Here is a 17,151-nt window from a genome sequence, read left to right as displayed (position 1 = left end):
GTTACATTTTGCAGGGTCTTGCTGGTGAGAGAGGTGAACAAGGTCCTCCAGGTCCTCCTGGCTTCCAGGTCTGTTACATCAAATCTTTTCAATTTTATTAAAAAAAACCTTATTTAATGCAACGTGACCGTACTTCAAATTTATGGCTCATTTGGCACGGGGTCATTCATGTTACTATTAAATTATAAATCTTTTACTTTAAATTCCGTTACTCATTTAAAAGCATATTAATTTCTTAGAATTATTTCCCTATTATAACCCTATTGAATTTATTCAACAAAATCCCAGGTTAATATAAATCTACGCCACACAAATGTTTGCTCCCAAGTTCCAGATTTCTCTTTGAGCTAATCAAACTGTTTGGCTGTTATTGCAGGGACTGCCAGGTCCTCCAGGTCCTCCCGGTGAAGGTGGCAAGCCAGGTGATCAGGTAAGTGATCCATTAACTGTTAAAACATTCAACTGTTCAGTTTTCAACCGTTAATAGTCAATTGTGCTCCATGTTAATGTGAAGGACGAAGGCCCACATTGTAAGGTGTCAACAAGATATAAAAGAGCAGTCGGAGTAAAACAACACATAATACCTCGCACCGTCACATGTCAGAACGTGTCAATGTGTTTCATACAGTGAGTTATTTTTGAAATGCAATGGCTATTATATAGGTTATGGTTAGGGGGCATCAGATTTGGCCTTTCAATAACTATAGATTTATGGAGGGAGGGAAGGAGTTGAGGAGTTCCACAATTTGGAGTCCGGAGTTGAGAGCATTAGCTTATGAGGAGACACTAAGTAGATTGGGACTACACTCATTGGAGTTTAGAAGAATGAGGGGGGAATCTTATAGATACATGGAGGGAATAGGGTAAGAAACAGGGAGGCTGTTTCCACTGGCAGGTGAAACTAGAACTAGGGGGCATAGCCTCAAAATAAGGGGGAGCAGATTTTGGACTGAATGGAGGAGGAGCATCTTCACCCAAAGGGTCGTGAACTTGTGGCATTCGCTGCCCAGTGAAGCAGTTGAGGCTACCTCTTTGAATATTTTTAAGGCAAAGGTAGATAGATTTTTGAACAGTCAAGGAATTAAGGGTTACGGCAAGCGGGCGGGTAAATGGAGCTCAGTCCACAGAGAGATCAGCCATGATCTTATTGAATGGCGGGGCAGGCTCGAGGGACAAGATGGCCGACTCCTGAACCTAGTTCTCATGTAGTTCACAATGGATGTAGTTTGAACTTTTAACAGGCAAATCGGAAGTCAATTTTTCACCTTTTTTCTTTCCACTGAAGTCAATCGAAAAGACAATCAGGTGAGGTGTAAAACAGGCGGTCAAATTGAAACCATCTCTTTTTCAATCCACAACAAAGTTTAAATGCCCCTAAATGAATTAAAGAGCGAATCTGATGAGTTTTGATTTCGATACAGTCACGATACAGGGAGTGAAGGACGATTTATTTGGAGATTAGACGGAACAGTGTAAGAATATTCAGAGGAACAATTGTCACAGTAGTCTCAATAACATTGAGGCAAAAAAGGTTCCAACAGTATAAAGGCATTATAGACCAGAGGAGAAAGATGGTCAGCTATCAGATAAGCTGTTTCTTATCTCCTGTTGGGAAGTACTAGAAGAGCCCACACATTATACGAGGCTATGCAAAATGCCATGTCTGTGCAATCTTTATGTTCTGTCGTCACTCACCTACACTTTCTCTTTCTTCGACAGGGTGTTCCAGGTGAAGCAGGTGCTGCAGGTCAAACCGGTCCAAGAGTAAGTATCATCTTCTTTCTCAAAACAAAATTGAAATATATAATCCAAAAATACTGCTTATAAATAACAAAATGTCTCCAACATTGTTTCGACCATCTTTCACTGCATCTGTGTTGACTATAAACTCTATGCAGTCAAACACCTGTAAATGTTACAGACATCTGTACTGCTGCATATCCCTATAATGTCACAAACATATCTTGAAATGTAACGGACAAAAACAATAGGCCCTGTATTGTTTTTTTTTTTTTTTAAATAATTTTTATTGAGAAATTTTGATTTTATACAACAATAACGCAGGCCCTGTATTGTTACATACTATTATATATCCCTTACAGTTACAGAACCCTATACAGATTCCCATGCTGTTACAGACCTCTCACTGTTGCACACCGTATTGTATTACACATCACTCTACTATTATACACACTACTGTAATACATTCCAAACTGTTATGTCTCTTCTGTTTTGTGCTATTACAGTCCTTTGTACATTTCTATATTAATATACTGCTAGCAGCCCTCCACACTGTTACACATCACATTACTGTTATGTACACCATTGTTATATATGTGAAGTCTTGTGGCACAGTGGTAATACAAACAAGAGAACAAAGTACAGCACAGGAACAGGCCCTTCGGCCCTCCAAGCCTGCACCGTCCGTGCTGCCCTAAACCCTTCCCCCCTTCCTGGGTCCATATCCCTCTATTCCCATCCTATTCATGTATTTGTCAAGATGCCCCTTAAATGTCACTATCGTCCCAGCTTCCACCACCTCCTCCGGCAGCGAGTTCCAGGCACCCACTACCCTCTGTGTAAAAAAAAACGTCTCTCGCACATCTCCTCTGAACTTTGCCCCTCACACCCTAGTAATTGACCCCTCTACCCTGGGGAAAAAGCCTCTGACTATCCACTCTGTCCCTGCCCCTCATAATTTTGCTGACTTCTATCAGGTCGCCCCTCAACCTCCTTCGTTCCAGTGACAACAAACCGAGTTTATTCAACCTCTCCTCATAGCTAATGCCCTCCATACCAGGCAACATCCTGGTAAATCTCTTCTGCACCCTCTCTAAAGCCTCCACATCCTTCTGGTAGTGTGGCGACCAGAATTGAACACTATACTCCAAGTGTGGCCTAACTATGGTTCTATACAGCTGCAACATGACTTTCCAATTTTTACACTCAATGCCCCGGCCAATGAAGGCAAGCCTGCCGTATGCCTTCTTGACTACCTTCTCCACCTGTGTTGCCCCTTCCAGTGACCTGTGGACCTGCACACCCAGATCCCTCTGCCTGTCAATACTCTTCAGGGTTCTGTCATGCCCCTACCTCTGGGCTCAAGTTCCACTTCAACACTTGATGGTCACAGTGCAGTCATAACGTGGCCAAACAGGTTGATTATCAGCCTGTAAGTCCTTCTGATATGTCTGACAGCAGGTGGAAAGTTTCCTGATCAGCCACACTGCAGAAGGCTAATGGCAAACCACTACAGTACTTTGCCAGGCAAAGGACCGATGCAATGGAAGCCCATAGTCACCAACACCCTCTTATGAGTATATTACCAGAAGGAGGGGGAATGCTATCATCTTTCCAGATACTGTCCTATATCACTACATTGTTATGTTGTCTTATAGCCCGACACTGTTATATATCCCTTTGCTATGCTACATCCAAATACTGTTCTTTATCTCTATACTGTTGTATACTCCTAAACTGTTCTATACCTCTATCCTGTTCTATACCCCATGCTGTTCTATACCCTGATGCTGTTCTATACCTCTACCCTGTTCTATATCCCTATGCTGCTCTACACCCTGATGCTGTTCTATACCCCTATACTGTTCTATATCCCTATACTGTTCTATATCCCTATACTGTTCTATACCTCTATCCTGTTCTATATCCCTACACTTCTATATCCCTATACTGTTCTATACCTCTATCCTGTTCTATATCCCTACACTTCTATATCCCTATACTGTTCTATACCTCTATCCTGTTCTATATCCCTATGCTGTTCTATACCTCTATCCTGTTCTATACCCCTAAACTGTTCTATACCTCTATCCTGTTCTATATCCCTATGCTGCTCTACACCCTGATGCTGTTCTATACCCCTATACTGTTCTATATCCCTATACTGTTCTATATCCCTATACTGTTCTATACCTCTATCCTGTTCTATATCCCTACACTTCTATATCCCTATACTGTTCTATACCTCTATCCTGTTCTATATCCCTATGCTGTTCTATACCTCTATCCTGTTCTATACCCCTAAACTGTTCTATACCTCTATCCTGTTCTATATCCCTATGCTGCTCTACACCCTGATGCTGTTCTATACCCCTATACTGTTCTATATCCCTATACTGTTCTATATCCCTATACTGTTCTATATCCCTATACTGTTCTATATCCCTATACTGTTCTATACCTCTATCCTGTTCTATATCCCTATGCTGTTCTATACCTCTATCCTGTTCTATACCCCTAAACTGTTCTATACCTCTATCCTGTTCTATATCCCTATGCTGCTCTACACCCTGATGCTGTTCTATACCCCTATACTGTTCTATATCCCTATACTGTTCTATATCCCTATACTGTTCTATACCTCTATCCTGTTCTATATCCCTACACTGTTCTGTATCCCTATACTGTTCTATATCCCTATACTGTTCTATACCTCTATCCTGTTCTATATCCCTATACTGTTCTGTATCCCTATACTGTTCTATATCCCTATACTGTTCTATACCTCTATCCTGTTCTATATCCCTACACTGTTCTATATCCCTATACTGTTCTATACCTCTATCCTGTTCTATATCCCTATGCTGTTCTATACCTCTATACTGTTCTATACCTCTCTACTGTTCTATATCCCTATACTGTTCTATATCCCTATACTGTTCTATACCCCTATACTGTTCTATACCCCTATACTGTTCTATACCCCTATACTGTTCTATACCTCTATCCTGTTCTATACCTCTATCCTGTTCTATATCCCTATGCTGTTCTATACCCTGATGCTGTTCTATACCTCTATCCTGTTCTATACCCCTATACTGTTCTATACCTCTATACTGTTCTATACCTCTATCCTGTTCTATACCCCTATACTGTTCTATACCTCTATACTGTTCTATATCCCTATACTGTTCTATATCCCTATACTGTTCTATACCCCTATACTGTTCTATACCCCTATACTGTTCTATACCTCTATACTGTTCTATACCTCTATACTGTTCTGTACCCTATACTGTTCTATATCCCTATACTGTTCTGTATCCCTATACTGTTCTATATCCCTATACTGTTCTATATCCCTATACTGTTCTATACCCCTATATTGTTCTATACCCCATGCTGTTCTATATCACTATGCTGTTCTATACCCGTATGCTGTTCTATATCCCTATACTGTTCTATACCACTATACTGTTCTATACCTCTATACTGTTCTATACCCCATGCTGTTCTATACCCCTATACTGTTCTATACCCTTATACTGTTCTATATCCTTATACTGTTCTATATCCCTATACTGTTCTATACCTCTATACTGTTCTATACCTCTATACTGTTCTATACCCCATGCTGTTCTATACCCTTATACTGTTCTATACCCTTATACTGTTCTATATCCCTATACTGTTCTATACCACTATACTGTTCTATACCTCTATACTGTTCTATACCCCATGCTGTTCTATACCCCTATACTGTTCTATACCCCTATACTGTTCTATATCCTTATACTGTTCTATACCTCTATACTGTTCTATACCCCTATACTGTTCTATACCTCTATACCGTTCTATACCCCATGCTGTTCTATATCCCTATACTGTTCTATATCCCTATACTGTTCTAAATCCATATACTGTTCTATATCCCTATACTGTTCTATATCCCTATACTGTTCTGTATCCCTATACTGTTCTATATCCCTATGCTGTTCTATACCCCTACACTGTTCTGTATCCCTATACTGTTCTATATCCCTATACTGTTCTATATCCCTATACTGTTCTGTATCCCTACACTGTTCTATATTCCTATACTGTTCTATACCCCTATACTGTTCTATACCCCTATACTGTTCTGTATCCCTATACTGTTCTATATCCCTATACTGTTCTATACCCCTATACTGTTCTGTATCCCTATACTGTTCTATATCCCTATACTGTTCTATATCCCTATACTGTTCTAAATCCCTATACTGTTCTATATCCCTATACTGTTCTATATCCCTATACTGTTCTAAATCCCTATACTGTTCTATATCCCTATGCTGTTCTGTATCCCTATACTGTTCTATATCCCTATACTGTTCTATATCCCTATACTGTTCTGTATCCCTATACTGTTCTATATCCCTATACTGTTCTAAATCCCTATACGATTCTATATCCTTATACTGTTCTATATCCCTATACTGTTCTCAATCCCTATACTGTTCTATCTCCTTATACTGTTCTAATCCTTATACCGTTCTATATTCCTATGCTGACCTATATTCCTATATTGTTCTGTATCCCTATACCGTCTGATTCCCCTATACTGTTAATATATCCTTATGCTATTTTATATCCCTGTTCTGTTCTATATCTATGCTATACCTATGTTGTTCTATACCCCCTTTCTCTTGTATACTGACATGCTATTACGGGACTCAATGCTGCTCGAGATCCCTACTGCTTTGGCATCTTCCTTTTCAGAGACGCATATCTATGCTACTGGCCTCTGTACAGTTACAAATCTCAATGTGATTAGAGAGGGCCAGGCTTGTTCCAATGGCTTGATGACCTGCATGTGGTTCAGATTAATCCCAATAACACACCTTTAATTCCTAATCTGCATGAGGTCAACGTGGGACCCGCCTCCTTGCCCTGTCCTGGCAGGGCAAGGTAATGGCAAATGACCACGAACAAAAACTGTTTCGAAAAGTGGCTCTGGATAAAGCATTAGTAAACAGGAAGCCAAGAACATGCCTCAGACAGAGCTCTCATGGAATGAACCATAATGAGAGACCACGAGAGAATTGCACATGACTATCATTACATACATTATACTGTAACTCATCCAAAACTCTTTTTCCTATATTGTTACAGGCAGCTATACAATCATACCTCTCTATACACAGCATATCCCCATGCTGTTAGAGATCTCTATGCTGTTACAGGCCCCAGGGCTGTTACCCATAAAGTGTTGTGAATCTCCACACTGTTAGTGGTCTCTAAGCCATTACAGACCCCTCTGCTGTTACAAACCCTGTGTTGTTACAGGGCCCTCTGCTGTAGCAGTGTACTATGTTGTAGATACCTGCGCTTTTACAAACCGTTACATTGTTACAAACCATTACATTCATAGAACCATATAATCCCTGCAGTGCTGAAGGAGGCCATCCGGCCCATCGAGTCTGCACCGACCCTTTGAAAGAGCATCCTACCTAGACCCACTCCCCCACCCTATCTCTGTAACCCCACCCAACCTTTGGACACTAAGGGGCAATTTAGCATGGCCAGTCCACCTAACCTGCACATCTTTGGACTGTGAGAGGAAACCGGAGCACCCGGAGGAAACCCACGCAGACACGGGGAGGATGTGCAGACTCCACACAGACAGTGACCTGAGGCCGGAATTGAACCCAGGCCCCTGGCGCTGTGAGGCAACAGTGCTAACTACTGTGCCACCGTGCTGCCTCCTATGTTACAGCCCTCTTTGCTGCTGCTTACCCCGATGCTGATGCAGGCTGATGTTGTTGCTGGCCTCTATGCTGATGCAAGCCCCCAGGCCCTACATTATTACAGACCCCTATGCTGTTGCTGTCCTCTGTGCTGTTGTAAGCCGTTCTTCTGTTGCTAGCTCCCAGGTCCCTATGCTGTTACAGGCCCTGTGATGAATGTTATCAGTAGCTGATATAATGGTACCTTACCTTTAATGCATTGGCTCTTTAAGACCGGGCTTGGAACCCTGGGGGACTCCACCTCTGGCTCCGCCCCCAGGAAACGGTATACATGTGATGAGCACACTTCTCGGCTGCTGTACAGTTCTCAGATGATTAAAGCCTTTGAATCATCTATCTTCTCTCCTGTGCCATGATTAAGGGTATCTTAGGCCCCTATGTTGTTGTAGGCCCTATGCTGTTGTAGGCCCTTTGCTGTTACAAACTCTATGCTGTTTCACACCCTTATCCAGTTACAGAACCGAATGCTGTTACAGACACCTAGACAATTACACATCCCTACACTGTCACAGACTCCTACTCTGTCACAGACTCCTACACTGTCACAGACTCCTACACTGTCACAGACTCCTACTCTGTCACAGACTCCTACACTGTCACAGACTCCTACACTGTCACAGACTCCTACACTGTCACAGACTCCTACACTGTCACAGACTCCTACTCTGTCACAGACTCCTACACTGTCACAGACTCCTACACTGTCACAGACTCCTACTGTGTCACAGACTCCTACACTGTCACAGACTCCTACACTGTCACAGACTCCTACACTGTCACATACTCCTACACTGTCACAGACTCCTACACTGTCACAGACTCCTACTGTGTCACAGACTCCTACACTGTCACAGACTCCTACACTGTCACAGACTCCTACACTGTCACAGACTCCGACACCATCACAGACTCCTACACTGTCACAGACTCCTACACCATCACAGACTCCTACACTATCACAGACTCCTACACTGTCACAGACTCCTACACTGTCACAGACTCCTACTCTGTCACAGACTCCTACTCTGTCACAGACTCCTACACTGTCACAGACTCCTACACTGTCACAGACTCCTACACTGTCACAGACTCCTACACCATCACAGACTCCTACACCATCACAGACTCCTACACTATCACAGACTCCTACTCTGTCACAGACTCCTACACTGTCACAGACTCCGATACTATCACAGACTCCTACACTGTCACAGACTCCTACACTGTCACAGACTCCTACACTGTCACAGACTCCGATACTATCACAGACTCCTACACTATCACAGACTCCTACACTGTCACAGACTCCTACACTGTCACAGACTCCTACACCATCACAGACTCCTACACTGTCACAGACTCCTACACTGTCACAGACTCCTACACTGTCACAGACTCCTACTCTGTCACAGACTCCTACACTGTCACAGACTCCTACACTGTCACAGACTCCTACACTGTCACAGACTCCGATACTATCACAGACTCCTACTCTGTCACAGACTCCTACACTGTCACAGACTCCTACACTGTCACAGACTCCTACACTATCACAGACTCCGATACTATCACAGACTCCTACACTGTCACAGACTCCTACTCTGTCACAGACTCCTACACTGTCACAGACTCCTACACTGTCACAGACTCCTACTCTGTCACAGACTCCGATACTATCACAGACTCCTACACTGTCACAGACTCCTACACTGTCACAGACTCCTACACTGTCACAGACTCCTACACTGTCACAGACTCCTACACTGTCACAGACTCCTACTCTGTCACAGACTCCTACTCTGTCACAGACTCCTACACTGTCACAGACTCCTACACTGTCACAGACTCCTACACTGTCACAGACTCCTACTCTGTCACAGACTCCTACACTGTCACAGACTCCTACACTGTCACAGACTCCTACACTGTCACAGACTCCTACTCTGTCACAGACTCCTACACTGTCACAGACTCCTACTCTGTCACAGACTCCTACTCTGTCACAGACTCCTACACTGTCACAGACTCCTACACTATCACAGACTCCTACTCTGTCACAGACTCCTACACTGTCACAGACTCCTACACTATCACAGACTCCTACACCGTCACAGACTCCTACACTGTCACAGACTCCTACACTGTCACAGACTCCTACTCTGTCACAGACTCCGATACTATCACAGACTCCTACTCTGTCACAGACTCCTACACTGTCACAGACTCCGATACTGTCACAGACTCCTACACTGTCACAGACTCCTACACTATCACAGACTCCTACTCTGTCACAGACTCCTACTCTGTCACAGACTCCTACACTGTCACAGACTCCGATACTGTCACAGACTCCTACACTGTCACAGACTCCTACACTATCACAGACTCCTACTCTGTCACAGACTCCTACACTGTCACAGACTCCTACACTGTCACAGACTCCGATACTATCACAGACTCCTACACTGTCACAGACTCCTACACTATCACAGACTCCTACTCTGTCACAGACTCCTACACTGTCACAGACTCCTACACTGTCACAGACTCCGATACTATCACAGACTCCTACACTGTCACAGACTCCTACACTATCACAGACTCCTACTCTGTCACAGACTCCTACACTGTCACAGACTCCTACACTGTCACAGACTCCGATACTATCACAGACTCCTACACCATCACAGACTCCGATACTATCACAGACTCCTACACCATCACAGACTCCGATACTATCACAGACTCCTACACCATCACAGACTCCGATACTATCACAGACTCCGATACTATCACAGACTCCTACACTGTCACAGACTCCTACACTGTCACAGACTCCTACACTGTCACAGACTCCTACACCATCACAGACTCCTACACTATCACAGACTCCTACACTGTCACAGACTCCTACACTGTCACAGACTCCTACTCTGTCACAGACTCCTACTCTGTCACAGACTCCTACACTGTCACAGACTCCTACACTATCACAGACTCCTACTCTGTCACAGACTCCTACACTGTCACAGACTCCTACACTATCACAGACTCCTACACCATCACAGACTCCTACACTGTCACAGACTCCTACACTGTCACAGACTCCTACTCTGTCACAGACTCCTACACTGTCACAGACTCCTATACTGTCACAGACTCCTACTCTGTCACAGACTCCTACACTGTCACAGACTCCTACACTGTCACAGACTCCTACTCTGTCACAGACTCCGATACTATCACAGACTCCTACACTGTCACAGACTCCTACACTGTCACAGACTCCTACACTGTCACAGACTCCTACACTGTCACAGACTCCTACACTGTCACAGACTCCTACTCTGTCACAGACTCCTACACTGTCACAGACTCCTACTCTGTCACAGACTCCTACACTGTCACAGACTCCTACACTGTCACAGACTCCTACTCTGTCACAGACTCCTACACTGTCACAGACTCCTACACTGTCACAGACTCCTACACTGTCACAGACTCCTACTCTGTCACAGACTCCTACACTGTCACAGACTCCTACTCTGTCACAGACTCCTACTCTGTCACAGACTCCTACACTGTCACAGACTCCTACACTATCACAGACTCCTACTCTGTCACAGACTCCTACACTGTCACAGACTCCTACACTATCACAGACTCCTACACCATCACAGACTCCTACACTGTCACAGACTCCTACACTGTCACAGACTCCTACTCTGTCACAGACTCCTACACTGTCACAGACTCCTATACTGTCACAGACTCCTACTCTGTCACAGACTCCTACACTGTCACAGACTCCTACACTATCACAGACTCCTACACTGTCACAGACTCCTACACTGTCACAGACTCCTACTCTGTCACAGACTCCGATACTATCACAGACTCCTACTCTGTCACAGACTCCTACACTGTCACAGACTCCGATACTGTCACAGACTCCTACACTGTCACAGACTCCTACACTATCACAGACTCCTACTCTGTCACAGACTCCTACTCTGTCACAGACTCCTACACTGTCACAGACTCCGATACTGTCACAGACTCCTACACTGTCACAGACTCCTACACTATCACAGACTCCTACTCTGTCACAGACTCCTACACTGTCACAGACTCCTACACTGTCACAGACTCCGACACTATCACAGACTCCTACACTGTCACAGACTCCTACACTATCACAGACTCCTACTCTGTCACAGACTCCTACACTGTCACAGACTCCTACACTGTCACAGACTCCGATACTATCACAGACTCCTACACTGTCACAGACTCCTACACTATCACAGACTCCTACTCTGTCACAGACTCCTACACTGTCACAGACTCCTACACTGTCACAGACTCCGATACTATCACAGACTCCTACACCATCACAGACTCCGATACTATCACAGACTCCTACACCATCACAGACTCCGATACTATCACAGACTCCTACACCATCACAGACTCCGATACTATCACAGACTCCGATACTATCACAGACTCCTACACTGTCACAGACTCCTACACTGTCACAGACTCCTACACTGTCACAGACTCCTACACCATCACAGACTCCTACACTATCACAGACTCCTACACTGTCACAGACTCCTACACTGTCACAGACTCCTACTCTGTCACAGACTCCTACTCTGTCACAGACTCCTACACTGTCACAGACTCCTACACTGTCACAGACTCCTACACTGTCACAGACTCCTACACTGTCACAGACTCCTACACCATCACAGACTCCTACACCATCACAGACTCCTACACTATCACAGACTCCTACTCTGTCACAGACTCCTACACTGTCACAGACTCCGATACTATCACAGACTCCTACACTGTCACAGACTCCTACACTGTCACAGACTCCTACACTGTCACAGACTCCGATACTATCACAGACTCCTACACTATCACAGACTCCTACACTGTCACAGACTCCTACACTGTCACAGACTCCTACACCATCACAGACTCCTACACTGTCACAGACTCCTACACTGTCACAGACTCCTACACTGTCACAGACTCCTACTCTGTCACAGACTCCTACACTGTCACAGACTCCTACACTGTCACAGACTCCTACACTGTCACAGACTCCTACACTGTCACAGACTCCTACACTGTCACAGACTCCTACACTGTCACAGACTCCTACACTGTCACAGACTCCTACTCTGTCACAGACTCCTACACTGTCACAGACTCCTACACTGTCACAGACTCCTACACTGTCACAGACTCCTACACTGTCACAGACTCCTACACTGTCACAGACTCCTACACTGTCACAGACTCCTACACTGTCACAGACTCCTACACTGTCACAGACTCCTACTGTGTCACAGACTCCTACACTGTCACAGACTCCTACACTGTCACAGACTCCTACACTGTCACAGACTCCGACACCGTCACAGACTCCTACACTGTCACAGACTCCTACACCATCACAGACTCCTACACTATCACAGACTCCTACACTGTCACAGACTCCTACACTGTCACAGACTCCTACTCTGTCACAGACTCCTACTCTGTCACAGACTCCTACACTGTCACAGACTCCTACACTGTCACAGACTCCTACACTGTCACAGACTCCTACACTGTCACAGACTCCTACACCATCACAGACTCCTACACCATCACAGACTCCTACACTATCACAGACTCCTACTCTGTCACAGACTCCTACACTGTCACAGACTCCGATACTATCACAGACTCCTACACTGTCACAGACTCCTACACTGTCACAGACTCCTACACTGTCACAGACTCCGATACTATCACAGACTCCTACACTATCACAGACTCCTACACTGTCACAGACTCCTACACTGTCACAGACTCCTACACCATCACAGACTCCTACACTGTCACAGACTCCTACACTGTCACAGACTCCTACACTGTCACAGACTCCTACACTGTCACAGACTCCTACTCTGTCACAGACTCCTACACTGTCACAGACTCCTACACTGTCACAGACTCCTACACTGTCACAGACTCCGATACTATCACAGACTACTACTCTGTCACAGACTCCTACACTGTCACAGACTCCTACACTGTCACAGACTCCTACACTATCACAGACTCCGATACTATCACAGACTCCTACACTGTCACAGACTCCTACTCTGTCACAGACTCCTACACTGTCACAGACTCCTACACTGTCACAGACTCCTACTCTGTCACAGACTCCGATACTATCACAGACTCCTACACTGTCACAGACTCCTACACTGTCACAGACTCCTACACTGTCACAGACCCCTACACTGTCACAGACTCCTACTCTGTCACAGACTCCTACACTGTCACAGACTCCTACTCTGTCACAGACTCCTACACTGTCACAGACTCCTACACTGTCACAGACTCCTACTCTGTCACAGACTCCTACACTGTCACAGACTCCTACACTGTCACAGACTCCTACTCTGTCACAGACTCCTACACTGTCACAGACTCCTACTCTGTCACAGACTCCTACTCTGTCACAGACTCCTACACTGTCACAGACTCCTACACTATCACAGACTCCTACTCTGTCACAGACTCCTACACTGTCACAGACTCCTACACTATCACAGACTCCTACACCATCACAGACTCCTACACTGTCACAGACTCCTACACTGTCACAGACTCCTACTCTGTCACAGACTCCTACACTGTCACAGACTCCTACACTGTCACAGACTCCTACTCTGTCACAGACTCCTACACTGTCACAGACTCCTACACTATCACAGACTCCTACACTGTCACAGACTCCTACACTGTCACAGACTCCTACTCTGTCACAGACTCCGATACTATCACAGACTCCTACTCTGTCACAGACTCCTACACTGTCACAGACTCCGATACTGTCACAGACTCCTACACTGTCACAGACTCCTACACTATCACAGACTCCTACTCTGTCACAGACTCCTACTCTGTCACAGACTCCTACACTGTCACAGACTCCGATACTGTCACAGACTCCTACACTGTCACAGACTCCTACACTATCACAGACTCCTACTCTGTCACAGACTCCTACACTGTCACAGACTCCTACACTGTCACAGACTCCGATACTATCACAGACTCCTACACTGTCACAGACTCCTACACTATCACAGACTCCTACTCTGTCACAGACTCCTACACTGTCACAGACTCCTACACTGTCACAGACTCCGATACTATCACAGACTCCTACACTGTCACAGACTCCTACACTATCACAGACTCCTACTCTGTCACAGACTCCTACACTGTCACAGACTCCTACACTGTCACAGACTCCGATACTATCACAGACTCCTACACCATCACAGACTCCGATACTATCACAGACTCCTACACCATCACAGACTCCGATACTATCACAGACTCCTACACCATCACAGACTCCGATACTATCACAGACTCCGATACTATCACAGACTCCTACACTGTCACAGACTCCTACACTGTCACAGACTCCTACACTGTCACAGACTCCTACACCATCACAGACTCCTACACTATCACAGACTCCTACACTGTCACAGACTCCTACACTGTCACAGACTCCTACTCTGTCACAGACTCCTACACTGTCACAGACTCCTACACTGTCACAGACTCCTACACTGTCACAGACTCCTACACTGTCACAGACTCCTACACTGTCACAGACTCCTACACCATCACAGACTCCTACACCATCACAGACTCCTACACTATCACAGACTCCTACTCTGTCACAGACTCCTACACTGTCACAGACTCCGATACTATCACAGACTCCTACACTGTCACAGACTCCTACACTGTCACAGACTCCTACACTGTCACAGACTCCGATACTATCACAGACTCCTACACTATCACAGACTCCTACACTGTCACAGACTCCTACACTGACACAGACTCCTACACCATCACAGACTCCTACACTGTCACAGACTCCTACACTGTCACAGACTCCTACACTGTCACAGACTCCTACACTGTCACAGACTCCTACTCTGTCACAGACTCCTACACTGTCACAGACTCCTACACTGTCACAGACTCCTACACTGTCACAGACTCCGATACTATCACAGACTCCTACTCTGTCACAGACTCCTACACTGTCACAGACTCCTACACTGTCACAGACTCCTACACTATCACAGACTCCGATACTATCACAGACTCCTACACTGTCACAGACTCCTACTCTGTCACAGACTCCTACACTGTCACAGACTCCTACACTGTCACAGACTCCTACTCTGTCACAGACTCCGATACTATCACAGACTCCTACACTGTCACAGACTCCTACACTGTCACAGACTCCTACACTGTCACAGACTCCTACACTGTCACAGACTCCTACACTGTCACAGACTCCTACTCTGTCACAGACTCCTACACTGTCACAGACTCCTACTCTGTCACAGACTCCTACACTGTCACAGACTCCTACACTGTCACAGACTCCTACTCTGTCACAGACTCCTACACTGTCACAGACTCCTACACTGTCACAGACTCCTACACTGTCACAGACTCCTACTCTGTCACAGACTCCTACACTGTCACAGACTCCTACTCTGTCACAGACTCCTACTCTGTCACAGACTCCTACACTGTCACAGACTCCTACACTATCACAGACTCCTACTCTGTCACAGACTCCTACACTGTCACAGACTCCTACACTATCACAGACTCCTACACCATCACAGACTCCTACACTGTCACAGACTCCTACACTGTCACAGACTCCTACTCTGTCACAGACTCCTACACTGTCACAGACTCCTATACTGTCACAGACTCCTACTCTGTCACAGACTCCTACACTGTCACAGACTCCTACACTATCACAGACTCCTACACTGTCACAGACTCCTACACTGTCACAGACTCCTACTCTGTCACAGACTCCGATACTATCACAGACTCCTACTCTGTCACAGACTCCTACACTGTCACAGACTCCGATACTGTCACAGACTCCTACACTGTCACAGACTCCTACACTATCACAGACTCCTACTCTGTCACAGACTCCTACTCTGTCACAGACTCCTACACTGTCACAGACTCCGATACTGTCACAGACTCCTACACTGTCACAGACTCCTACACTATCACAGACTCCTACTCTGTCACAGACTCCTACACTGTCACAGACTCCTACACTGTCACAGACTCCGATACTATCACAGACTCCTACACTGTCACAGACTCCTACACTATCACAGACTCCTACTCTGTCACAGACTCCTACACTGTCACAGACTCCTACACTGTCACAGACTCCGATACTGTCACAGACTCCTACACTGTCACAGACTCCTACACTATCACAGACTCCTACTCTGTCACAGACTCCTACACTGTCACAGACTCCTACACTGTCACAGACTCCGATACTATCACAGACTCCTACACCATCACAGACTCCGATACTATCACAGACTCCTACACCATCACAGACTCCGATACTATCACAGACTCCTACACCATCACAGACTCCGATACTATCACAGACTCCGATACTATCACAGACTCCTACACTGTCACAGACTCCTACACTATCACAGAC

The 17,151-nt window shown here is 45.5% G+C and overlaps 1 protein-coding gene across 2 annotated transcripts in view; it reads left to right on the top strand.

Annotated features, from left to right (window-relative positions):
- Positions 1-17,151, top strand: part of LOC119958121 (collagen alpha-1(II) chain) — a 124,747-nt gene that overhangs the window by 68,731 nt on the left and 38,865 nt on the right. For both annotated transcript variants that reach the window (XM_038786373.1, XM_038786372.1), the window contains 3 exons: positions 15-68; positions 377-430; positions 1,720-1,764. In XM_038786373.1, the coding sequence (XP_038642301.1) occupies positions 15-68; positions 377-430; positions 1,720-1,764 (153 nt within the window). The remainder of the gene's footprint in view (positions 1-14; positions 69-376; positions 431-1,719; positions 1,765-17,151) is intronic.

This window comes from Scyliorhinus canicula, chromosome 28 (assembly GCF_902713615.1).
Source record: "Scyliorhinus canicula chromosome 28, sScyCan1.1, whole genome shotgun sequence".
NCBI classification, from domain to species: Eukaryota; Metazoa; Chordata; class Chondrichthyes; order Carcharhiniformes; family Scyliorhinidae; genus Scyliorhinus; species Scyliorhinus canicula.
Note: the sequence above shows the minus strand (reverse complement) of the source record. Positions and strands in the feature narration are given on the sequence as shown.